General features: G+C 43.5%; 1 protein-coding gene across 1 annotated transcript in view; it reads right to left on the bottom strand.

Moving 5' to 3' along the window:
• Positions 1–478: 478 nt before the first annotated feature.
• LOC117509711 (coiled-coil domain-containing protein 157-like) overlaps positions 479–27,263 on the bottom strand; it is an 87,879-nt gene continuing 61,094 nt past the window's right edge. The window contains exons 4-5 of the mRNA XM_034169429.1: positions 27,023–27,105; positions 479–1,130 (exon numbers count right to left, since the gene is read on the bottom strand). Coding sequence (XP_034025320.1) covers positions 926–1,130; positions 27,023–27,105 — 288 coding nt within the window. The 3' untranslated portion in view covers positions 479–925. The remainder of the gene's footprint in view (positions 1,131–27,022; positions 27,106–27,263) is intronic.

Genomic DNA, 27,263 nt, shown 5'->3' with positions numbered 1-27,263 from the left:
ATGTGCTCTGATGTCACTGTTTATCTACATAGAAACTATCCAAACAATCTTTCATACAAACTGTTTAGGGACATTACAGTGTTGTGATGGAAATTACAGCAATAGTGTGGGACAACTACATTTTGTTTAAAAAAAATCACAACAGTTGAATGACATTGAATACCCCAATTATGTTTTGATTATTTTACTGATATTTTATTCAGAGATATTTTAAAACATTAGAAAAAACGTTTCTTTACCATTCATTTTTATCATTGAAGATCAAAAGTCTGGGTGTGGGACAAGCACAAAACGGCAATATTTGCATATAATGATGCTGAAAAAAGGTGAAAAAGTCATCATAGACTACTAGAACAAATTTCTCAACACACTTTCATTGTAAAGATAACTATAAAAGTGTGAAATTTCCCCTTTTTTCTGTTTTTCATACAATATGATCAAAGGACATAATAAGTGCCCGTAGTCTAAGAATCACCCATATATAATGTTGTACTGGATGGACTCCCACCCCCCCCCCACTCCTCAGTGGGTCAATGCAAAATCAAATTTGAAATGTCCAAAATTCCATTCTGATAAACACCAAATCTACTTCTTTATTTCAGTTTAATTAAAGAAACTCCCAAATTTAGGTTAAGGACCTCATTTTCAAATAGAAAACAAAGGAAAATTTAGTAATAATAATAATAATAATAATAATTTATGATTTTTTTCTAAATTACAAGATAACACATAAAACAAAACCGTGTACTTTGATATCAGAAATTAATTCATATATCTGTAAAGTGAAAATTGTCCAGACATAAACAGTAGTTTTTCATCTGACACATTTTGGAAATGATAAATGTTCCTCAGCTTTGGGAGCCTCCTGGAGGAAGTCCATACCAGCTGAAAGATGAGCAGATGATTCTTTTGTTGTTCGTCCATCTCATTTCCTCCTGTGGTTGAGGCCCCTGGAGCGAGGCAGAGGTGCACCCCTGTGCACTTTAGTACGGCCTTTGGTGAGGTCCGGGTCCAGGTGGAGGGTCTGAAGGTGAACTTTCAGGGAGGATGGTGAGGAAGCAGCAGTGGAGAGACGATCCTCTGATCCGTCTGACCGCAGAGAGTCGAAGTGCGGCACCATGCCGCTCTGCCTGTGGGACAAACAGCCATCTTCAAACATGTTTACTGCTAAACATTTCACTCGCCATTAAAGAGATTTTAATCAGCTCAGTGTTTAGTTTGATTGGTCAAACTGGAAGAGGTGTCATCCGGAAAATTCTTCTGCCAGCCACTGAAGATTCTAAAATATCACAACGCGCGTCGTGAAGCATAAAGAGCTGAGCTGAAGACTAAATATAAAAAAAAGTTTTAAAACCACTGACAGCATCTGTAGCAGCTCGTTAATGGCCCAGTCACACAGCATACGATTCCTGAATGAAGGTAAAAAAGTAAAAAAGTCAATCGTCAATAAAAGTTGGACGAAGGAGGGTTTGACTTTCTCATCACCGAATAACCTGCAAATCAAGAGCACAAAAGGAACGAAAGAGGAACAAAATGAATCCGAAGCTAACCTGGAACCACTGTTGGAGCAGTGTGTGTGTCCGCATCTCTGCGTTCCAGGACTCGGTGCTGGGACGGATCTCTGCAGCGCCTGAGTCCTGGAGAAGCTGTAAACAGAAGCGCGTGATCCAATCCACTGTGGAGATCTGTGCGCACGTCGGTGGATTCACCTGCTCTGGTTGCTCATCCAGAGCAAAAAAAGAGATCATCTTCTTCATCATCTGAATCCTCACTGTCTGGTTCAGACTGACGACACACTGCTCCAATTAAAAAAAACTGAAGCACTTTCTGAACTTTCATAAGATGCCTCATTTTCACAAAACAAAAACACCACCACATGAACCACACACGCTAAATAATACACACTGCAAACAAACACGGCAAATATTCCTCAAATCTCTCAAATACCAAAATTCTAATTGCTGTTTGTGCACCTGAAATGCGCGCATACGAGACAGGGGGGGGGGGGGGGGGGGGGGGAGAGAAAGAGAGAGACAGAGAGAGAGAGGGGGGAGGAGAGAGATATCAAGGATCACTTCCTGAAAACTTTTGAACTGTCAGGATCCAGCGGGTCTTCTCTCTGCACAGACTGGAGGCTCTCAGAGTTCATGGACAGAATGCTGCACCTCTGGCTGGACTTTTTGTGTAGCAACTCTCTCCTCAGGTGTGTGCAGCACTGGAACAACACCACAATCACGGACTGCTGTGCGCGGAGGAGGCGGACAAATTCTTCCTGGCCGGCCAGCACCACGGCATGACAACAGCCGCACTCACACACGCAGTAGCAGAAGCCCATACTGCACACCATCTCTCCTCCACAACAGCACTCACAAACCGGCTTCTGTACTGTATGAAAACATTCAGCTGGTCAAAGGATGTCAAACTAAACACTAATGTTACAAAAACTAAACAAACAATAAAAAAAACATCAAAAATGACAGCAAAACGAAATACGGACGATTTGAGGTTTTCAGCAGCATTCATTCAAATTTTTCGACAGTTTCAGGAATGAAGCTGCATGAAGGTTAAATGATGCCAATGAAAGTTAAAGAAAGTCCAGATTTCTTGTTCTGTTTGTGCTTCGTTGCCCTTCGTTAAGTGCTGTGTGACCGGGCCATAAAGTCCACAGTGAGCCCAGAACACTCACAAGGGCACAGTCATGTTCTTAACCATTAAAGAAGAAGTCAAGACTATTTTCAAACTCATGGCTGAATATTGGACATAATTTTAAAAGTAGAAGTGAGCTGACAAATCCCCAAATGAATTAGAATCAGAGATAATGAGTCAGAGTCATGAATGAGTCATGAATCAGAGATAATGAGTCCTTTACTGATGGTGATGGACAGGCTGACATTATATATATATATATATATATATATATATATATATATATATGTGTGTGTATATATGTATAATATACGAGGTCTGTGAGAAAAGTATCCGACCTTTTTATTTTTTTCAAAAACTATATGGATTTGAATTATGTGCGCTTGCATCAGACAAGCTTGAACCTTCGTGCGCATGCGTGAGTTTTTTCACGCCTGTCGGTTGCGTCATTCACCTGTGCGCAGACTTTGAGTGAGCACTGGTCCACCCCTCTCGTCAGATTTTTATTGTCAGTGAAATGGCTGAGAGACTGCCGCTTTGCTCCATGAAATTATTTTCAGAAACTGTTAGAGACAGCCAGTTGGAAACCATTCGAAAGATTCAGATGGATTTTGGTGAAGATTCTATTGGTATCACACGGATTAAGGACCATTAAAACTGGATTAAAAACGGCCCACAGCGCCAGAGGGCACACCGCGCCGGCCATTGACAGGCTGAAACGAGCAGATCACTTCCAAATTTAAGGCTCTGTTGATGCAGGACGTCGTGTGACTAGCAGAAAAGTTTCAGAAGAGGTCGGGATCAGCACTTTATCAGCACATTCCACTGTTAAAGGAGATTTTGAAATGAAAGACGTGCGGACAGATTCGCACATCGGAACGCAGCCGCTCATGGCGCGGGACAAACAACACCTCCGTGTTCGTAAGATTCAGCTGCTTTCGGTGGCTTTTCAGTCGAGTGAGTATCCGAGAAATTGTTTAACAGCTGGACATGTTCCAACTTGTCCTGTGAGACTTCCAACACGGAGGTGTTCTTTGTATTAACTAAAGAATTAACTAATTATGAAATAATTAAACCCAAATATCAAACAGTGTCTAATATTTTAATACCCCTTTAATATTTATATTATTATTATAATGTCTGTGCTGACCTCGTAACTCTCCCCCCCGCGCCGGTAAATTACCTGATCGATGACTGTGTCTCCATCCGCGACGGTAAATTAGCTGATCGAGTAGATACCGCTGGGGACTGTAGACTGTTTTTTGAAGACAAAAAACAAACTTTCCTCTCCGTCACGCCCATGTGAGAAGGAGTCTCCGCTCATTTTCACCATGGCAATTGAGGAGAGAAGACGTCAGGAGTCCATGATGGGTATAATATAGAATTAATTTGCGGTAAAAATTCCCTGATCGTAAAAAAAAAAAAAAAAAAAAAAAAACACGTTTAATTAAGTTTTCTTGTCTTCAAGCAGACTGCGAAAACCAGATCAGCTTTCAGGGTAAATGAGTTGAGTGGTGACATCATCACAGAGTTCGCAGCAGCAGGGCCTAAAAGTTACGTTTATAAAACCGCAGGAGGTAAAACAGTCATGCGGGTGAAGGGGGTCACTCAAACCCACGAGAGCTGTCAGAAAATAAACTTTGACAGCGTCAAAGATCTGGTTGAGGGTTATATAAAAGACCCCGCCCTCGCTGCATCTATCAAAATGTCGCCGCAGGGAATTAAACGTCATAAAACCAGTTTCAGTTTGACAAACGTATCATTTCAAAAATCCTTCAGGGTGGTGTATGACAAGCGACGTCTTTTAAAGGACGGGGAAACTGAGCCATTTGGATTTTGAAACATGTCTCACTCTGGCACTACAGTTGAGTTTGACCCAAGACTCCAGCTCCCATTTTCATGTCTCATCGTTGGACCGAGTGGTTCGGGAAAGACTGTGTTTGTGAAAACATTGCTGGAAAATTGTAGCCACGCTATGAGATATGTGCCTGACAACATTGTATGGCTGTATACGTCTGAACAACCTCTGTATTCTGAACTGAAGGTGAAGAATAAAAATATTAAATTTTTACAAGGACTCCCTGACTCATTTCTGGACGACAGCCTTTTCCCTGAAGGTCAGAGCCATCTGATTATTTTGGACGATCTCATCTTTCAAGCAATGGATCATCCTGAAGTTGTAAGAATTTTCACCCAGTACAGACATCACCGGAATATGAGCGTCATCATGATCACACAGAACATATTTCATAAAAGGAAATACAGTCGAACCATCAGTTTAATTATATGGTGCTGTTTAAAAACCCCAGAGACAAGTTACAGATGAACATTCTGGCTCAGCAAATGTTCCCCGGCAGAGAACAATTCTTTTTGGATGCTCTTGATGATGCTACGGGCGTACCTTACGGGTATTTATTACTGGATTGTACGCAGGAGTGTCCAGATCAGTTCAGACTGAGATCGGGATTACTCCCGCATGAGTGGCCGCGGTTTATTTACAGAAAGATAAACGGATATGAGCTCTCTTTTAAAAAGGAACGCCCCCGCTCTTAAAACGCCAATCAATGCTTAATAACTGCGTTTTAAAGCGTGCAAACGTGAAAAAACTTTAAAGGTATGATCGGGAGGCCGCTCTCACACATCCAACTCGTTTTCAGGCGAAAAAAAAAACAAAAAAATTTTAGGATCAAAGTTTAACACGAGCCGTGACAATTATTAAATGCGTGCAAACGTGATAAAACTTTAAAGGTATGATCAGGAGACCGTTTTCTACACATCCAGAACATTTTTTCACAAAAAACACACATAAAAAAATCAAGGTCAAAGGTCAACGCTTCTTTCTGTACTTAATAACGTTTTAAATTATGCAAATGCGATAAGACAGGGGTTACATTTTCACACGAAAAAAACAAATAGGATCGAAGGTTAACACAGGCCGTGACAATATTTAAACGCATGCAAAGGCTCTGCTAGCTGATTACATGAGCTATTGCACCTTTTCTTAAGGCAATAACGATATCTTTTCACAAAATCAGAAACCAAATCATCGTTCGCCATAGTATTTTCGGTGTATAAAGACAGCACATCTTGGTACGACTTCCCAGCAGCTCTGTTATACAGATAATACACGCAGTGTTGTCCGCATATGTCTGATAGCTCATGCTGAAGCTGTTTGTTGTGATACAGAATGTTTTTAATCCTGGGGTGATTCTCCAGATATCGCAGAACGCTTTTAGGGTAGTATTCAAAGTCGGGGCTGAGGCGGAACGAGTCAAAAAAATGTGGCTCGACCATTTTTTTCAGCGGTGACCGCTAACCAGTGTTCCCCCGGTAAATGTCTTGGGTGGGTGTTTACAATAAAATATACGGGAGGCTTCGGCTTGATCCGGAATAACTCGTCAGATGAACACCGGCGAACAGGTCTCCTATTAAGCCCCTCATAACAGCATCCAATTCCAGGGTGTTCATCAGTAAAAATCCACGAGGACCTGCCGCTTGGAATTAATCTTCAGGAGAGAATCGTAACACCCGTACGCTATCAGCGTGGTGGTATGCGGAGTCGCGACTCTGAATCTCATCTCAAGTCACAGGGTCCCTGTGGAGACGGGGCTCAGGGCGCCGCTGTCCTCCTCCAGGTTTAAATTGAAGACGTACAGCGCGTAACCGTGTGCAAAATCCTCCCGGTCTATACAGAGAGGCAGGTCCTTGAGGTGTCGTCCGGTTGCCGTGTAGAGATTGTAAAACTCCCTCACAGAGAGTCCGTTGTTAAATTCAGGCTGGAAAGCTTTAACCAGCAGCTGTCTCCCGTTTTGACTCAGTGCAAGGTACTCCAGGTCATAGTGTGCAAATTCAAACGGGGACAGATCTCTTCTGCCGCTGAATGCATTGTGATTCACCATACCCAGAACCACATATTTGGGCATGGTTCCTAAAAACAGGTTTTCCTGGTTGCATATCCTGGAATGGCTGGGGATCATGTAAGTCTTGACGTTGATTCATGATAATGGGTACACAGCGTTCCCTTTCATGAGAGCCGCAGAGTAACCCAATCTCACTGCAGGGGATACGGAGACTTTCTTAACGAATAGGGACGTGCCCAGAATTTTCAACTTGAAAGTGGAGGCCGCCGGCCCCATCAGGCAGAAAGCGTCACTGGATCGAATTAATTTAACTCTTAGATCAACATTATTTAGAAGAAGCCTCTCGCAAAAAAATATGTCCGCGTGCAGCGGGCCCTGAACTTGAAATTCACGCGATTCGGTGCTAAAGCGCGCTCTGGTCATGAGGCCTTTATTCGGGCCCGCATCATCCATGGCGGTCGAATTGTGGTGACCCAGGGTGTCTTTGTAAAACAATCCAGCCATGAACTACGATTTCAATGAAGCAGACGAAAAGTTCAGCAGCATCTCAATCATAGCCCTGTACGGGTGCGTCGCACTGGACTGGGAAATTAGTCTGTCAGCCAGAGTCACGTCAACTTGCGAGAAAATCGTGTTGAGAGGGTAATTTATTACCCCCACGCGAGCGTCATTAGCCAGGTCAGTCCCGTCAACGTTTGTAATTTTCAATCGCAGATAAAGCAGCGTATTATTCAGGTCTACATACCTCTCACCGTCTCCGGGGATAAAAAATTCGATAGGGCCCATGTCCATCAGGGCAGATAAAGGGCTGACCTCGACGTATTGGCTTTGCTCGATGGACAGCTGGGTCCCGGGGACGGCGAATAAATCCAATTCGCTCATGGTGCATTCGGGGGGAATTATATCGCAAAAGAGACATTGTTTAAGAGAAAATATCTCTGGACAACCTCCTCTTCTTATGCTTCTTTCGAACTGTTCTGCTTTTTCTGGGGGTCTTTCGCTTTTTAGCCGTTTTGACCCGTTTCCCTGGGGGGGGCGTTTCTGGGGTCTTCCTGAGAGCACCATGATCCCGGACCCCTACTGCTGCTCGGGTTCCTGACTCCGTCCAACCCTCTCAACAACACGGCTCATTACGTCGGAAGCGATGCTTCGAGCGGCGTTTTTCAGGTGAGGTTTGGCGATCATGTATCCTTGTTTAATCAGCGGCGACACAAATATGAAAAGTTTCGAAAATATGTTCCCAAGGCCATGCCCATACATAACAGGAGTGCCATGGAAGCCATGAAGGCCATTCCCGACTTGATTTTCATAGTATGGCACAAATCTATAAATGTCGGCTTTGTGCGCTGCTCCAGACATTTTTTTTATCCCGCCGGTTTAAAATGTAATGTCACAATCACTTTACCGTATGTGAAATTCACCGGTTGATCTTGATCGCTTTTGATTTCAATGCGTATCTTCTCATTATGTCTTTTGGAGACCAGTATGTAATAAGCGGGGTTGAATTTCTTTGTAATTATTTTCCTGAAACGACCTTCAATTTCAAATGCTCGGAGGAGAGGAGCAAAAGTGTCACCCACTGTCTGAGGCTAAATAATGTCTGTGTAGCAAAAGAGGTGACACATCCCCGCATTTATATCAGGGAAGTGGGGACAGCTCGTGACCCCAGGCCTGCATCTCAGCATGTACATCACTGGGGCTTCAAAATATATGTGGCAGGTGCCTTCTCCTTCCCACACAAACTTTTTTTGAATATCATCATATTTTAAAGACGACTTTGGGTCTATAGTCTTCAAACGAGAGTTTATCTGCGTTGCAATAAGCTCAAAGTTATCACAATATCCCGCCTCAAAAAAAGTCGAGTGAACTGATTTTGTTCTTGGGCGGTAAGCCTGTAATTTTCTTCACCTGAAACGCAGAGCAGCGCTTTTCCGGGATATTTAACCAGGTGTGAGGATAAGAGATTTCCGTCAGTGCTACATCCCCCTCACCCTCTAGATCCAGGTGTCGGGCCAAGTCCACCTGGTAGCATGAAATTGTGTTATCCGGGAATACTTTTAGGCTAGCGTTTGAAGGCAGAGTCACATAAAACCCGTGTTTCAGATCCCGATCCATTTCTCATATGTCGGCTGAAGATAGATGTTGTCATATTTATATGGCCATCAGTTGGTCCACAGGAACCCAGGAGTTAAATTTCTCGGGCCAATTTTTCCATCTGACAAATACAAATTTCTTCCCCTTGGTAAAACGTTCACGAATAATTTCTTGAACCTAATACAGTTTGTCTTTTGACATTTTAACCTTCTGCAATTCTGGTTCATAGAATGAACCTTCAATGATCTCGCTGTCATAATCTTTCAATTTATAAACGGGCAGCGCACGTTGTACACATTCTGACACCATAAACATTTCATCCGTAAAACTTTGTTGATATTTTTTAATCAAAAACTCCCCTGAGCTTGGAGACCCTGACTATGTCACCGACCTTATATTTAAACTTCATAGACCTTGTGCGTAGGGGAGATGCCCCGTACAAATTTTGAAACACTCGATCGACATTTCGAGCGTTAACCTCATTCGGACTCATCTTAATGCTTTTATGATAACTCTCGTTATAAGCTGTGAGTAAAGACGGTAAGACATCGATGTATCTTCATGTGTTTTTAGCAGTAAAATATCTCCACATTCTCGTCTTCAGTGTGTGATTAAACCTCTCGACAACCGAGGCTTTCAGATCACTGGCCGTGGCAAAATGTAGAATCCTGTGTTTTTTCATTAAATCTTTGAATGGTTTGTTAAAAAACTCCTTCCCCACATCAGTCTGCAGCTTCAGAGGCACCCCGCTGTGTTTTAAGATCGAGGCAAAGGCCTGTGAGACTTTGCGCCCTTGTTTTGACTTCAGGGCTCTGGCATATACTTTTTTTGAGAAGATATCGATAACAGTCAGCAGGTACTTGTACCCGTCATTAAAATCTGATAATCCTGCATGTCGCATAAATCCGCCTGAAATTGGTTAAGCGGTTTGTGACAAATACTCTATTTCTTGGAAAATGTGTCCTGGCAGGTTTGTGTAATGTGTATGCATCTTCGCCCGACAGGAAATCTCTGATATGTTTCATATGAATTTTAGATCCGAGTTGATCACGCACAGCCCTGCATAAACACTCCGGTCCTCCAAAACTCCCCGGATTTGACGGACTATAATACAATTCCCTCATTAAATTCTCATCACCCATCTTTTAAGGCTGATGTTTTCAGAATGATGAAACGAATAGTCCTTTTTCATTTTTATATGTTTTAGCGAACATAAATATTCATCTTTTGTTTTAAATAACCGCTCTTGGAAACGTAATACTTTTAAATTGAACTCCAATTCAGCACCGCGGACAGCGCTCACAGATCAGCGCTGGGATTTAATAATACCGTTTTAAAGCCTGCATAATTCAAATGAGAACCTTTTTTTCCCACAAAAACCTCATTTGAAAAACAATTTACCCTTTTCAACAATATTATAGGAAAGAACACAGGCTGTATAAGTTTTAGAATATGTGGTTTATTACATTCACACACACAGAGAAAAAAAAAAGCAATTGTTCATGTTTATTAAACTCAGGTACATGAAGGAAAAAAGTATACGTTCATGTACAAAGTTGGAAAACTCTGAGTAATACATCTCCCCCGCATTTACAGTTTATCTCAGTATTCAGCTGTAAAAGTGTAGGAAAAATCTCGCCTCTCGACAGTTCCAGCTGTTTCACCCGGCACTCCTTCACATCCACAAACAGAGCGTATAATGCAAAGACATGCAGCGGATTACACCGTGTAAAATCGTCAGTGGTCAAAACAGAGATTTTCAGTAATACATTGTACAGATTTTTCAGATGAATGGTGAGCTGTATTGTAGATATGTTCTGTCCAGACTCCGGGCCTGAGATGACGTCTGACAACGTCGAAGACCCATTCCATAACACACAAAGGCGGGCTGTCAGGGCTCTCCAGCCTGCAAATGACGGCCTGTTCCAGCATATACAAGAGTCGGCGTATAATATAAACTTCCCGCAGGCTTTGAAAGAGACTCATCAGACAATTACCCATGACTGTAAACAATATAATGATGATATTTTTAAAAAAATGCAGGTTTTTCAGTCCTCAGGATTCCAGACAGCCACCAGCCCCTCCAAGTCGAGGGTGGCGTCTTCACCGAAACATGTGTACAGCTCGTTGATCTTTGCTTCAAAATTATCACAGTATTTCAGCTCAGTGAGGATGTTTTCCACCGCACCCTGGACCCTCGCCGCCAATGGATTGAGGAAACGCTGGGTTAGGAGTTTTACCACAGCCGGTATGAAGGTTGGCGTCCACAGTCTTTGCATTAATCTCTCAAAATGTCCGGTAAAGAAATATTCATTTAACGGCTCCAGGCACTCGTGCTGTCGCTGGCTGGGATGATCGATCTCACACCCATAACAGAGTCTCTATCTGTAACTTTTGATCACAGCCAGAAGTAAGTGGGCCACGCCGACTTTCACCGTTTTCAGGAATTCCTCTGACAGGAACCCGTCTGGCCGGTCTGATATGTACGTAAGATGTGGCGTATTCCTCACCCCGCTCAACGTCTTGTACCTCCTCCGGACTCCCGGCCGCCGTGACAGCGGGAAGAGAGCCCACGTCTCCCGGCTTAGAAAGTGGCTGAGAAGGACGGATCTCACCCCAGACTGGTCCGAGCTGAACTGACCATGGGGAGTTGAACCCACCGCGGGTCTGCGAAGCCTTCTGCTGCCGCTCCTGCTCCTGCTTCACGACCGGCTCAGCGGTTGAATAACGGGGTGGTCTCAGCCAGGGCTGCCCCGGGCTTGGGGGCTCTCTGCCGCATGCGTAGCCACAATCACAAGTGATGTCGTCGTCCAGTTCGATGGGAGAGGCTGAGGAGTTCATGCGGCTGGTTCGCCGTCCGATGCTTAAAATGAGTTCTGACCCGCTGCTTTTTATAGAAATGTCTGTAAATGCGGGGAGGAGCTAAGGCTGAGTTTTTTAAGTAAAAAGAGGTGATAATTTTTTTTCTGACTTCAATCACGTCTCTCCAGGGCAAACACCTTGTAAAAAGGCTGTTAATCTTTTCGGTGCAGGTGTTGATCAACTTGTTCCAGCTCTCAGCCGAAGCAGTGACGGATCCGACACGTCCGGCGGCACTAATTCTCTCCAATTTAATTTCTCCCTCAGATCCACCGTCAGAAGCTCCCCGCTGGAATATCACCCTGTAGGTCGGGCCCTGGTGGCTGAGCCAAGTGATTTGAAAATTATGCGCCTTCTTTTCTGGTGTTCGATCTCCTGGGGGCTCAGGGTTGACCATGTCACGAATCATTGACCCTGCAGCCGCGGAAAACACTCCCCAGTCGGTGGAAGTAAGTGTCACCCGCGGGGTTCCTCGAGTGGCAGTTTCGCCCTCAGCCAGGCAAAAAAAAAAAAACCCCTACATTATAATGATATGGATCGAACATGAATGATAGGCGTTCAGGCACTTCCAGGCTGTACGTCAAATCTTCCTCAGGTATCGGCAGGCTCAAGCGGCTGACATACATCCTCGCTTTTTTTGGAGCGTGGGCTCCGTCGGAGGTTGAAGTGACGTTCACGGGCATCTCACAGAGGTATCGAAGGATCGGAGTTCGTCCAGCCATGCTGAGTGCTTCATGTCGGCCGGTTATCGAAGAGGGGATTTTTAAACCCTGTCTTCGAACAGAGTCGTCACAGGGGAGTTTAATTTACCTCCGCGGATGGCGACGCCGCAGTTATCAATCAGGTAATTTACCGGTGTGGGGGGGAGAGTTACGCGGTCAACGCCCCAATACATGTCCGCGAGGTTGCCGGACATCCAATATTTTTTCCCTCATAAATATTTTGCCCTGTTTTTCTTAAAACAGAAAACAGATGACGAAAAACACTTACTGGTGCCTTTTTCTCTAAACACACACACACACGTACACAGACACTTCAAGCCTCTGCAACAGGTATTACACACACGGTGTTCAGGTGAGAGGCGTCTTGTTTCAGTGAGAGGCTATTTCTTTAATTATTCCGAGAGAAAAAAAGCTTTTTTATTTTAACATCTATTAGGTATTAACGTTAGTGGGGCTCATGGGATGTGATGCCAAAGAATCATGTGACGCCTGGGGCTCTCGGTGCAAAGACTTAACCCTCCCACCATTACATTGAAGAGGCGGTTATTTTTTAATCGTTCTTTAATTTAAGAATTAAAACTTATTAAAGGGGTATTAAAATATTCACGTTTAATTAAAGCATAACTCGATATTTCTGTGATTAGTAAATTAAAGAAATCCTTAAGAATTAAAAAATATTAAAGGGGTATAAAAATATTAGTCTGTTTTAAATATTCACGTTTAATTATATCATAATTCGATATTTCTGTAATTAGTAAATTAAAGAAATCCTTAAGATTTAAAAAATATTAAAGGGGTATTAAAATATTCACGTTTAATCAGTAAATTCATTTAATTAATTTAATCGTTCTTTAATTCAAGAAATAAAAGGACATTAAAATATTAGATGCAGGTGGGAGGGGGCAGGGAGATGAGGCTTGGAGGCAGTGGGGGGGGGGGTTGGGGGTGACCTTTGACCTTTAGGTCGTAAATCAGGGGGCCCAACCCTTTGATGTGACAGGAGGTCTCTTAGTTTTCTCTCTCTCTCCTTCACGCATTACCTGATTGACTTGAAACTTCACATGTGTAATGAGTCAGCCCCTTAACACACATGGCCCCTCTATTTGTGCTCTGAGCGCCCTCTAATGGATGAACAATCAACTTATCATAACGCCTTCATGCATTGTCTGATTTGCTTGAAACTTGAACTGTGTGATGAGGGTTGGCCCCTGAATGCACCTGCCCACATCTTGTCACAAGGGGACGCTCTGGCCTGGGTAGGCGGTCGCGCAGCACGAGGGCCCGTATATGACTGCTTGCAGTCCTAGTGTTATAACTGTTTTTATCAAATGATCATTCAAAAGCAGATAAAAACAGCAAATGATCACTGATATTGTTAATAAGTAATCCATCCATTAAACTCCCGACAGTAACAATGATATATTGATGTGATATCAATAAGTGATAATATATCACTTATTGATATATTATCAATAAGTGTTGATGAATTTATAGCTATCCTAGTTGGATGTGTAATCACTGGAAGATGGAGAGGTGGAGATATGCTCTGGAGAGAAAGGGAATGAAAGTCAGTAGGAGCTAGACTGAGTCAATGTGTGTGACTGAGAGGGAGCCCAGTGGAATAGTGCAGTTACAAGGAGTAGAAGTGGTGAAAGTAGATGACTTTAAATATTTGGGGTCAACTGTCCAAAGTGATGGAGAGTGTGGTAGAGAGGTGAAGAAGAGAGTGCAGGCAGGGGGGAGTGGGTGGAGAAAGGTGGGAGGAGTGATTTGTGACCGAAGAATATCAGCAAGAGTGAAGGGGAAAGTTTACAAGACAGTAGTGAGACCAGCTATGTTGTACGGTTTAGAGACGGTGGCACTAACAAAAAGACAGGAGGCAGAGCTGAAGATGTTGAGATTCTCTTTGAGAGTGACAAGGATGGACAGGATTATGAAAGAATCAAATCAAATCAATTTTATTTATATAGCGCCAAATCACAACAACAGTTGCCCCAAGGCGCTCTATATTGTAAGGCAAAAGCCATACAATAATTACAGAAAAACCCCAACGGTCAAAATGACCCCTGTCAGCAAGCACTTGGCGACAGTGGGAAAGAAAAACTCCCTTTTAACAGGAAGAAACCTCCAGCAGAACCAGGCTCAGGGAGGGGCAGTCTTCTGCTGGGACTGGTTGGGGCTGAGGTGAGAGAATCAGTAAAAAGACATGCTGTGGAAGACAGCAGAGATCAATCACTAATAATTAAATGCAGAGTGGTGCATACAGAGCAAAAAGAGGAAGAAACACTCAGTGCATCATGGGAACCCCCCAGCAGTCTAGGTCTATAGCAGCATAACTAAGGGATGGTTCAGGGTCACCTGATCCAGCCCTAACTATAAGCTTTAGCAAAAAGGAAAGTTTTAAGCCTAATCTTAAAAGTAGAGAGGGTGTCTGTCTCCCTGATCCGAATTGGGAGCTGGTTCCACAGGAGAGGAGCCTGAAAGCTGAAGGCTCTGCCTCCCATTCTACTCTTAAAAACCCTAGGAACTACAAGTAAGCCTGCAGTCTGAGAGCGAAGCGCCCTATTGGGGTGATATGGTACTAAGAGGTCCCTAAGATAAGATGGGACCTGATTATTCAAAACCTTGTAAGTAAGAAGAAGAATTTTAAACTCTATTCTAGAATTAACAGGAAGCCAATGAAGAGAGGCCAATATGGGTGAAATATGCTCGCTCCTTCTAGTCCCCGTCAGTACTCTAGCTGCAGCATTTTGAATTAACTGAAGGCTGAACTGAACTTTTAGGACAACCTGATAATAATGAATTACAATAGTCCAGCCTAGAGGAAATAAATGCATGAATTAGTTTTTCAGCATCACTCTGAGACAAGACCTTACTAATTTTAGAGATATTGCGCAAATGTAAAAAAGCAGTCCTACATCTTTGCTTAATATGCGCATTGAAGGACATATCCTGATCAAAAATGACTCCAAGATTTCTCACAGTATTACTAGAGGTCAGGGTAATGCCATCCAGAGTAAGGATCTGGTTAAACACCATGTTTCTAAGATTTGTGGGGCCAAGTACAATAACGTCTTTTTTATCTGAATTTAAAAGCAGGAAATTAGAGGTCATCCATGTCTTTATGTCTGTAAGACATTCCTGCAGTTTAACTAATTGGTGTGTGTCCTCTTGCTTCATGGATAGATAAAACTGGGTATCATCTGCGTAACAATGAAAATGTAAGCAATGCTTTCTAATAATACTGCCTAAGGGAAGCATGTATAATGTGAATAAAATTGGTTCTAGCACAGAACCTTGTGGAACTCCATAATTAACCTTAGTCTGTGAAGAAGACTTCCCATTTACATGAACAAATTGTAATCTATTAGATAAATATGATTCAAACCACCGTAGCGCAGTGCCTTTAATACCTATGGCATGCTCTAATCTCTAATAAAATTTTATGGTCAGCACTACCCTTTCAAGAATTTTTGAGAGAAAAGGAAGGTTGGAGATTGGCCTATAATTAGCTAAGATAGCTGGATCAAGTGATGGCTCTTTAAGTAATGGTTTAATTACTGCCACCTTAAAAGCCTGTGGTACATAGCCAACTAATAAAGATAGATCGATCATATTTAAGATCGAAGCATTAATTAATGGTAGGGCTTCCTTGAGCAGCCTGGTAGGAATGGGGTCTAATAGACATGTTGATGGTTTGTAGGAAGTGACTAATGAAAATAACTCAGACAGAACAATCGGAGAGAAAGAGTCTAACCAAATACCAGCATTACTGAAAGCAGCCAAAGATGTCTTTGGGATGGTTATGAGTCATTTTTTCTCTAATAGTTAAAATTTTATTAGCAAAGAAAGTCATGAAGTCATTACTAGTTAAAGTTAAAGGAATACTCGGCTCAATAGAGCTCTGACTCTTTGTCAGCCTGGCTACAGTGCTGAAAAGAAACCTGGGGTTGTTCTTATTTTCTTCAATTAGTGATGAGTAGTAAGATGTCCTAGCTTTACGGAGGGCTTTTTTTTATAGAGCAACAGACTCTTTTTCCAGGCTAAGTGAAGATCTTATAAATTAGTGAGATGCCATTTCCTCTCCAGCTTACAGGTTATCTGCTTTAAGCTGCGAGTTTGTGAGTTATACCACGGAGTCAGGCACTTCTGATTTAAGGCTCTCTTTTCCAGAGGAGCTACAGCATCCAAAGTTGTGCTCAATGAGGATGTAAAACTATTGACGAGATAATCTATCTCACTCACAAAGTTTAGGTAGCTACTCTGCACTGTGTTGGTATATGGCATTGGAGAACATAACAAAGAAGGAATCATATCCTTAAACCTAGTTACAGCGCTTTCCGAAAGACTTCTACTGTAATGAAACTTATTCCCCACTGCTGGGTAGTCCATTAAAGTAAATGTAAATGTTATTAAGAAATGATCAGACAGAAGGGGGTTTTCAGGGAATACTGTTAAGTCTTCAATTTCCATACCATAAGTCAAAACAAGATCTAAAGTATGATTAAAGTGGTGGGTGGACTCATTTACATTTTGAGCAAAGCCAATTGAGTCTAATAATAGATTAAATGCAGTGTTGAGGCTGTCATTCTCAGCATCTATGTGGATGTTTAAATTGCCCACTATAATTATCTTATCTGAGCTAAGCACTAAGTCAGACAAAAGGTCTGAAAATTCACAAAGAAACTCACAGTAACGATGAGGTGGACGATAGATAACAACAAATAAAACTGGTTTTTGGGACTTCCAATTTGGATGGACAAGACTAAGAGTCAAGCTTTCAAATGAATTAAATCTCTGTCTGGGTTTTTGATTAATTAATAAGCTGGAGTGGAAGATTGCTGCTACTCCTCCCCCTCGGCCCGTGCTACGAGCATTTGGACAGTTCGTGTGACTGGGGGTGTTGACTCATTTAAACTAACATATTCATCCTGCTGTAACCAGGTTTCTGTAAGGCAGAATAAATCAATATGTTGATCAATTATTATATAATTTACTAACAGGGACTTAGAAGAGAGAGACCTAATGTTTAATAGACCACATTTAACTGTTTTAGTCTGTGGTGCAGTTGAAGGTGCTATATTATTTTTTCTTTTTGAATTTTTATGCTTAAATAGATTTTTGCTGGTTGTTGGTGGTCTGGGAGCAGGCACAGTCTCTACGGAGATGGGGTATTGGGGGGATGGCAGGGGGAGAGAAGCTGCAGAGAGGTGTGTAAGACTACAACTCTGCTTCCTGGTCCCAAGCCTGGATAGTCACGGTTTAGAGGGTTTAATAAAATTGGCCAGATTTCTAGAAATGAGAGCTGCTCCATCCAAAGTGGGATGGATGCCATCTCTCCTAACAAGACCAGGTTTTCCCCAGAAGCTTTGCCAATTATCTATGAAGCCCACCTCATTTTTTGGACACCACTCAGACAGCCAGCAATTCAAGGAGAACATGCGGCTAAACATGTCACTCCCGGTCCGATTGGGGAGGGGCCCAGAGAAAACTACACAGTCCGACATTGTTTTTGCAAAGTTACACACCGATTCAATGTTAATTTTAGTGACCTCCGATTGGCGTAACCGGGTGTCATTACTGCCGACGTGAATTACAATCTTACCGAATTAACGCTTAGCCTTAGCTAGCAGTTTCAAATTTCCTTCAATGTCGCCTGCTCTGGCCCCCGGAAAACAATTGACTATGGTTGCTGGTGTCGCTAACTTCACATTTCTCAAAACAGAGTCGCCAATAACCAGAGTTTGTTCCCCGGCGGGTATGTCGCCGAGTGGGGAAAAACGGTTAGAGATGTTAACGGGTTGGTGGTGTACAGGGCGCTTGTGTTTAGGACTACGCTTCCTCCTCACAGTCACCCAGCCGGCCTGCTTTCCCGGCTGCTCGGGATCTGCTGGAGGACAGCTAATGGCGGCTAAGCTACCTTGGTCCGCACCAACTACAGGGGCCTGGCTCGCTGTAGGATTTTCCAAGGTGCGGAGCCGAGTCTCCAATTTGCCCAGCCTGGCCTTCAAAGCTACGAATAAGCTACAGTTATTACAAGTACCATTACTGCTAAAGGAGGCCGAGGAATAACTAAACATTTCACACCCAGAGCAGAGAAGTGCGGGAGAGACAGGAGAAGCTGCCATGCTAAATCGGCTAAGAGCTAGTAGCTGCACTAAGCTAGCGGATTCCTAAAAACGCACAAAGTGAATAATGTGTTAATAATTTAGAGGTGATTCAGCAGAGGGAGTGCTTTAGTTAAGGCACGTGAAGATTACACTGTGAAACAAATCGTTATCTAGATCAATCTAACTACGCAGATTAAACAGCTAACAGATACAGCAAAACACCGCTGTGCTCCGGAACAGGAAGTGATACAATACCGCACTGAGAGCCAACCACCAGTGGCCACCATATCAGAAAAGTCTGACAAAAATCAGTAAAAGGAATGCTTTGAAATTTATTAGTTTGATTTCTTGTGCTTTTTGTGAAGGTAGTTTTTCCACTGCATCAATTAAAATCGTCACGGGGTAGCTCTAACCCAGCAGTCATAGGGCATGAGGCGGGGTTCACCCTGGGAAGGACACCAGCCTGTCAAAACACCACAAACTCTGTCACTCTTACAGTCGGTGTAAGTTTCCACATCATCTAACCTGCATGGCTTTGGATGTAGGAAGCCGGAGGGACACACAAGAAAGGCCCAGGTGGGAAGTGATCCCAGGACCTTCTGGCTGTGAGGCAACAGTGCTAACCGCTATTCCACTATACCACCCTTGAGTGAAATGTTTAACTCAAAACAATCTCAAAGTAGACCCCATTTAAAATATGTCGTAATTCTCGTTTTACATCTTTCAGTGAGGCAAATGTCTTTTGCTCTTTGATATAATGAACAACAAAAGAAACACAAGTAGTACAAAAAAGGTCTTTTTCGGACCGTGGTTTCTTTGATGTTGACCAAGCTACTCCAAAATGTAATTTTCATCTAGTTATCTATCCAGGTAATATTTCCTTCATGTCAGATCCATCTTGGCCTCTTGGTGCTTGAGGCATAAAAAAATAAATAAAACAAAACTGTGTTTTGAACCATATGGATTAAATATGTTGGGGAGGTTGTGTATTCCTCAAGGATGAAGTGGTTAACAGTTAGGACCTTACTCTTTCAAAGTCACAGGCCATGTGACAAAGAAAACATAGAATTTCATATAAGTCTTTAAATAATCACAGCTGTTCCTTTAACCAATTCTCCAGTTTGTCATTTTGAAAAATCAGTAATTGGTCAAAATTTTGATCTTTGATTTTTCAGCCCATTTTTCCTCAAAAAATGAAGTCATATTTTTGTCTGGCTAACCCTTGATCATTCATCCAAGTTGAACCAAATTTGTTATTTTGTTCACACACACACGGGCGGCTATGTGGATGAGAATGATCCCACCCATGTCGGTTTCTTGTGCTATCACAGCATACATGTATAGAACTCCCTTATATCCAACCATCAAGTCATCAACGTAAATATAATTGGTCAATTTAATGCGCATTGTGTCTCGTTGCCATTTTTCCACATCCTGCATCCCTGACTGCACCAGAACACACACGTCATAAACTGTAAGAATTTAAAAAGCAATCCAAGCTAAAATAAAAATGTCAATGATGGAACAACAGCAGATGGAATTTTCAATTTCAATTTTAAATTCATTTTCAACCTTACCAACCCTCAGAGCAACAGTGGTAAGGAAAAACTCCCTCTGAGGAAGAACCTCAAGCAGACCAGACTCAAAGGGGTGACCCTCTGCTTGGGCCATGATACAGACATAAATTACAGAACAATTCACAAAATGAATATACAAGAAATGCTGTTGGTGCACAGAAGAGGAGGGTCTCCAGTACAAATACAACCCCCATCTCTGGATGGAGCTGCACCTTAAACAGAGAGAGAAAAAAAACAATCAGGTATCAGAAAGACAAGAAATACAGTATAACTTGTCAGCATTAAACAACAAGAAAAACAGGAAATACTAAGGTGATCGCCAGATGGAACCAAACTTTTTTCCGTTGGATGGAATAAGCAGAAGAACACTGTGTATGTCTGCAAATTACTCAAACCCTAAGTGGAGACTGTGTTCCAAACTCTCCACTAACACTCTTTGGAGAGTGTTAAGCACGTTCCTCTTTGGAGAGTGCTTAACCTACATGCCTGATACACCCTCATCTTGGTGTTGGTTGTGAGCATGGTGTTGTCCCAGACTCTCTTCATCAGGCAGGCCATTGCTGTCGCTGCCTTGCTGATCCTCACGATCAGCTCAATGTTGATGGAGACGTTGCTGGAGATGGTGGAGCCCATGTAGGTGAATCGCTCCACCACTTCCAGGGTGTGGTCACTGATGGAGATGCAGGGATCATTGCTAACATCCTGGCCCATGACCTGGGTCTTCTTTAGGCTTATGGTGAGCACCAAACTCAATCTCATCACTGACAACGATTCGATATGCATCTCGATACACTACCAGTGATATGATACATATAGCGATAGGTGACGATACAATGGGCTAAGATTCTCCCCTGTTCCCAATGTGATACGATTCGATATGTATTTGATGGCAATTCAATTCCTCACAATGCGATTTGGTGCGATACGATCAATCAATCAATCAATTTTATTTATATAGCGCCAAATCACAACAAACAGTTGCCCCAATGTGCCTTATATTGTAAGGCAAGGCCATACAATAATTACGTAAAAACCCCAACGGTCAAAACGACCCCCTGTGAGCAAGCACTTGGCGACAGTGGGAAGGAAAAACTCCCTTTTAACAGGAAGAAACCTCCAGCAGAACCAGGCTCAGGGAGGGGCAGTCTTCTGCTGGGACTGGTTGGGGCTGAGGGAGAGAACCAGGAAAAAGACATGCTGTGGAGGGGAGCAGAGATCAATCACTAATGATTAAATGCAGAGTGGTGCATACAGAGCAAAAAGAGAAAGAAACACTCAGTGCATCATGGGAACCCCCCAGCAGTCTACGTCTATAGCAGCATAATTAAGGGATGGTTCAGGGTCACCTGATCCAGCCCTAACTATAAGCTTTAGCAAAAAGGAAAGTTTTAAGCCTAATCTTAAAAGCAGAGAGGGTGTCTGTCTCCCTAATCTGAATTGGGAGCTGGTTCCACAGGAGAGGAGCCTGAAAGCTGAAGGCTCTGCCTCCCATTCTACTCTTACAAACCCTAGGAACTACAAGTAAGCCTGCAGTCTGAGAGCGAAGTGCTCTATTGGGGTGATATGGTACTATGAGGTCCCTAAGATAAGATGGGACCTGATTATTCAAAACCTTATAAGTAAGAAGAAGAATTTTAAATTCTATTCTAGAATTAACAGGAAGCCAATGAAGAGAGGCCAATATGGGTGAGATATGCTCTCTCCTTCTAGTCCCTGTCAGCACTCTAGCTGCAGCATTTTGAATTAACTGAAGGCTTTTCAGGGAACGTTTAGGACAACCTGATAATAATGAATTACAATAGTCCAGCCTAGAGGAAATAAATGCATGAATTAGTTTTTCAGCATCACTCTGAGACAAGACCTTTCTAATTTTAGAGATATTGCGTAAATGCAAAAAAGCAGCTGCAGTTGTTACGTCTTTTTCCTTGCAATGAAAAACCGCAGAGAGCACTACACACGACCTCACACAAAGGCTGCTTACTAGCAACTGACGCAATCGACAGGCGTGAAAAATTCATGCATGCGCACGAAGGTTCAAGGTTTTCTCATGCAAGCACACGTGATTCAAATCCATCAGGTTTTTGAAAAAAAAAATAAAAAAAATAATAAGGTCCGATACTTTTCTAACAGACCTCGTATATTGTAATAGCCAAGTGGTCTCTCTGTGTGTGTGTGTGTGTGTGTGTGTGTGGCTTCAATCATGCAAAAACCAGGGAGAGCTGACATTTGTTGTTTGGTATGCTTATGTATTTTGGGTCAAGGATGAACACTGCGAAAACAGAAAGTTGACAGGGCAAATATTTTTGGAGAAATTAGTAATTTTATCTAACCAACAAACAATGGATGCTGTGCTGCAATGCACCATGGGAGTTCGGGGTTTTGAGGTTGTAAATGTTGTTATTGTGGTTTATGTTAGTTTAACAGTGTCGTTAGTGTTATAGATTTATTTAACATGATTGTCTCAAGTTTCATGTTGGTACCACGAGTGAAATGTTTAGTGGTTTTAATGGCTTCAGCCACTGTCTTTGTAAAATTAAAACCACCTGCTTACAGCACAGCTGTAAGCAGTAACAGAGCACAGCTGACATTTGCTATTTGGCATGCTTATGGAGAGAGGAGAGCAGCTCGCTTGGCGGCAATGACAGGCTCCATCTCAACAATTCCTGCCTCAAACCAGTCCTTACTCCTCCTCTCTGTCTTCCCAAAGCTGTCTGAGGCGGCATGGTACACAGCATCATGGACGAGGTTCCACCGTGATGTTGTACTGTTGGTGGGCAGTCTTTGAGGGAACCATCAATGGCTCTGGCAAAGTGCTCACACAGTTCCGGCATTGACATGCTGACTGCGTTGATGTGGGGACAGCCCTTTTCTCTGGAGCAGTGGATTTGTCTGGGGCAAAGACAGGGAATGGTCGGTGTTGCAGTCAGCGCTGTCATAGCGGTGCATTCAACTGGTGCCAGTGATGGGACCTGGGGTGCCTCCAGGACACTCTGTGCTGTAGTTTGGTGGGGAAGAAAGTGTTAGTGAGGCAGAGATCATGATGGGAGCAAAGCTAAAGTAGTTGCTGACTGTTCTAAGTGAGCTTGCCAATGCAGTCAGCGCTGTGGTAGTGGTGCATGATAAGCTCCTAGTTCAGCAGGGATCTTCTGGTGATGACAAAGTTCACCTGGTGCCAGTGATGGGACCAGGGGTGCCTCCAGGACACTCTGTGCTGTAGTTTGGTGGGGAAGAAAGTGTTAGTGAGTGGCAGAGATCATGATGGGACCAAAGCTAAAGTAGTCGCTGACCATTCTCATTGAGCTTGCAAATGCCAAAGTGTCAGATGCATCGGAGATGTTGCCTGCACCCACTTGGAAATGAAAGTCACAGAGCAGGAACAGATCTCTTGAATCCTGGCCTCAAGCTCCTCGTAGAATCCATCCTTGGCATCAACTGTGGAGCAGATTGTGGGGGTGTAGGCGTGAAGGGTGTTTGCTGGAGCAGAGGAGGTTGTGAGGTGGAGGCAGAGGATTCAAGCTGTGTCAGCTTTGCACAGTGAAGCTGACACCATAGAGCCGGTGCTCATCTGGCTCCCATCCTTGCCAGAAGAACATGTAGCCCTTCTCCTTAAGGCTGCCGTTGGAGGGAAGCCTCGTCTCCTGTAGAGCAGCTATGTCAACGTTGAGTCTCTTTAGCTCACGGTCAATGACTGCTGTTTTCCTGGCATCGTTGAATTGCTGGAGATGATCACAGAGGCTGGAACACATAGTTCTGATGTTCCAGGTTGCCAGCCTCAAGGCAGGCAACTTTGACTTCATTCCTGTGTTGCTTGGTTCAGAAATGAGTTTGTCTTTCGGCTTTGGGCCTACTCTCCAAGCACCCATTAAAATGGGTGGACTGTGGCGGGCCAATACCTTATTGGGTGGGGACTGCCCAGATTGAGGCAGGCGGTAACTAGCCAGTAGGACATGATGATCCCTCCCACCACTGGAAGATGACCTGTAGCGCCAGTCCACTCTTGACTTGAACTCATGACTGCTGCCTTCCCGTGTTGTTGCTGCTGCTGGTGGCGGCACTGGAGTAACCTCTCCAGGGCAGAGGCCTGGGCGATGATATGGAGATTCTGGGATGCCCAGTCATCAGAATCCCCCTCTTGGCATTGCTGGCCATGTCCCATGGAAAGGAAGAGTCAATATGGTTGGCACCAGCGCTGCTGCAGGAGTTGCTGGAAGGTGACGCAACATGTTGACCAACAGCCTTCGGCACTCCACTCTGGATTTTCTATCAAGGTAGTGACACATTTCTTCATACAGTTCAGGTTACGATTGGTTGATTTTACTGTCTATTCATAACTAGGAGCGCCGAGAGCATTTTTTTTCTCTTTCCCTTTTTGTGACAACTAATCACAGCTCTTAGAAGACTGCATCATAGTAACAACAGGGTCAATCCCGCCTCCTCACACATATAAAAGTTTCTGGCCCCTCATTGTTCAGAAACTTCCTGGATCAGTTAGGCTACTTTGAAACCAACTGTGAAGTTATATGTAAAAAAGGGCATCAGCTTCTGTTTTGTTTGAGAAAGCTGTCAACGTTTAATATGCATATGTCCGCACATGAATGAGCGAAGCTCATCAGCATCTCACCATGTCATTTAGGTCCTTCAGACTTTATTTTGAGTAAATGCTTCAAGGGAGCATTAGCATGGCAAAAACCTTCAGCTGCTTAAACAGTCAGACCCCCCCCCAGACTCCCCACCTTTTTAAGCATTTTTCTTTATTTGCCTCTCACATGCCTTGGAAAAGCTCCTCGCCATCTAACCATGTCCTTTAGGTCCTTCAGACTTTTTTCAGTAAAATGGTTCTTGGGAGCATGAGCATGACTAAAACCTTTCAGCTTCTGGGGGGCTCTGCTCCCTATACCTCCCACCTTTTTAAGCATTTTGCTTTTTTGCTTTTCAGCTGGCCCCCCAGTTACAGCCCTCTTAACCCCCTGCCACTTAAGCATTTTTTTTTAATGTAAATGTAAATTATTATTCAAAGTTTTCAGCTAGTTGACAGTAGGGCTGTACAATATGGACAAATCAGCGTATCTCAATATTGTCATATAAATTGTCATGTAAACTTGCACAACTTTGTGCTGGTCCGAGGTCAGGGCTTAATTACACTCCCTGGGTTATGCGCCTACATTTACTCTCCCCACCCCCCACCACCACCACTACCACAGGGGGCTAGCCAATTACTGCTGCAACAACACGTCAGCGACAACCTTCACATGCCAGTTTCTGTAGCTTTAGTACACACAGCCCATCCTACACCACTTCCTTCTCCTGTTGACCAGCCACGTCCCTTCCACAAATCCTGCCCCTTCCATGTTCACTGCACACTTAGACACACAAGTGTCTTAACTCCCCCAATGCCCACTTAACACTGGTCTTCCAGTCCACTGTGGACAACTGACATCCAAGAAGATGCTGGTGACACCTGCTCATCTCAGAGACTGTTTTCCCTTTGGACTTATAGTTTGGGGGAGCAGTGTAATGATCAGTAGTGTTGTTCAAAAGATGCATGCGTTCTGATGGTCACTGGATGGATGGATAGCTTTTTTTATCATTGGCATTACAAGTGCAACAATAACGAGATTACATCCACATCACATTTCCACCCACAAACAGCAATTAATCCACAATTATTACTTGTTTACCGTAATAATGGCACACATCAGAATTAAGACAACACATATACATTTGACATTGTTTATGTGCACTAAACTTGAAACAGTCCGTTTTCCAAATTGAGGCGATGTGAGTGTGTGGTAGCCGCTGCAACTGGAGTCACGCCGCTGCTAGCTTGGGGGGGAACAGGGACCTGCTGCAGCTAAAAACCACGCAGCCCCCACAGGGGAAAGGGGTGGCGTGAGCAGTGGCCGGGATGGGGTGTGTGATGGGGGGGCAGGAAGGGAGGTGAAGGGAAAAATGGAGCATGCTTCAGTCTTTGTCCATGTGTAAGTCTGTCAGTTTATTGTCTTTGTGGGTTGAGATAAGAAAGGAGCCGAATAATCTCACCAAGGCCGAAGACATTCCTCTGGAGGAAAACAGTCGGGCAATTTTTCCTTCAGGCTTGATAAGCCTGGCGTGTTGTTGTTTGAGCAGTGAAAAACAATTTTTACAGCTTCACTAGAACAACCAAATCCCAATTATGAATTAAGAATATTCCCAATTGTGAATTAAGAATATTCCCTGGCTTCTGAAATCTTCAACTTCATCTACAAGGCACACATCTGCTCCAAGATGTCATCCAATTTGCGTCAAGAGTCATTGCAGTCTGAGAATGCACTACCTTGCCAACCTCGTTAATCATGATGGACAAGCGAGGGGCCGTGGTTCTTGATGCCACCGTCTTGCCAATTTCCGGTAGATCAGGGCAGCACATAAGCCAAAAAGTACCAGCCCTGCTACCATAAGACCAAAAATGAATAAATCCTCGACATCCTCAATGGAGAAAGGTGTCAAGCATGCCACATGACCCCCAGGAGTCAAGAACATAGCCCGCAGGATACGTTCCATCTGGGTAGGTAGGATCCCCCGCTCCTGACCTTCTTGTAGAAAAAATGGTGTCAATAATGTTCAGAGACCAGCTGATCAATTCCATGGTTAATCCAATAGTAGTCCAATAGATCCAGTATCCAACATAATTTGAGGAATTCACAGCCTGGTGAAGTAGGGACTTGAAGGTTAAAGCAGAGAGCAGAGGTAAGGGAGAGTGGAGGAGATGCAATCACCCTCGTCAGAGTCCCAAGCTGAGATGCACTGGATCTCCATGTGACTGATGTAACTGGAAGCTGTAACTTGAGGGGGTGGTTGTACCAGGGGGTGAGAGTGAACTGAGGTGCTTGGGTTATTGTTGATGCTGGATGGAGGACTGTACAGCCCTGGTGTTGGGTTGGGTTCTAATAGTGTCCCGGTTTAGCTCGTTAATGTTGTGGTTGTGTCAGAAAGATCCCGAGAGCAAAGTCACCTGATGCCTCTGAGTTAACGCTGACATTACACACCACAAGACACTAATTTCAGGGTTATAATCAGTCAAACACAATCAAATCTCAATCACAGCCAAAATTTAAACATTACTATCTGTTTCCAGCAAACCGGTGGTGAGGGAGCTAGCACATTTGTACACTTACACTGGACTCTGCATTGGAGTTCGCTGTTTTTCCGGTTGGTTCGCAGACAGAGACAGACACTGTGTCTGCTGCTGCGAGGGTTCCTGTGGACAGACAAATACAGCATAGTCATATATAGTGTGTATACATACACACACACACACCGGCCACTTTATTAAGTACAATAGTTTAATTGCTTGTTAACACAAATAGCTTATCAGCCAATCACATGGCAGCACCTCAGTGCATTTAGTCATCTAGA

This window comes from Thalassophryne amazonica, chromosome 5 (assembly GCF_902500255.1).
Source record: "Thalassophryne amazonica chromosome 5, fThaAma1.1, whole genome shotgun sequence".
NCBI lineage: Eukaryota > Metazoa > Chordata > Actinopteri > Batrachoidiformes > Batrachoididae > Thalassophryne > Thalassophryne amazonica.
Note: the sequence above shows the minus strand (reverse complement) of the source record. Positions and strands in the feature narration are given on the sequence as shown.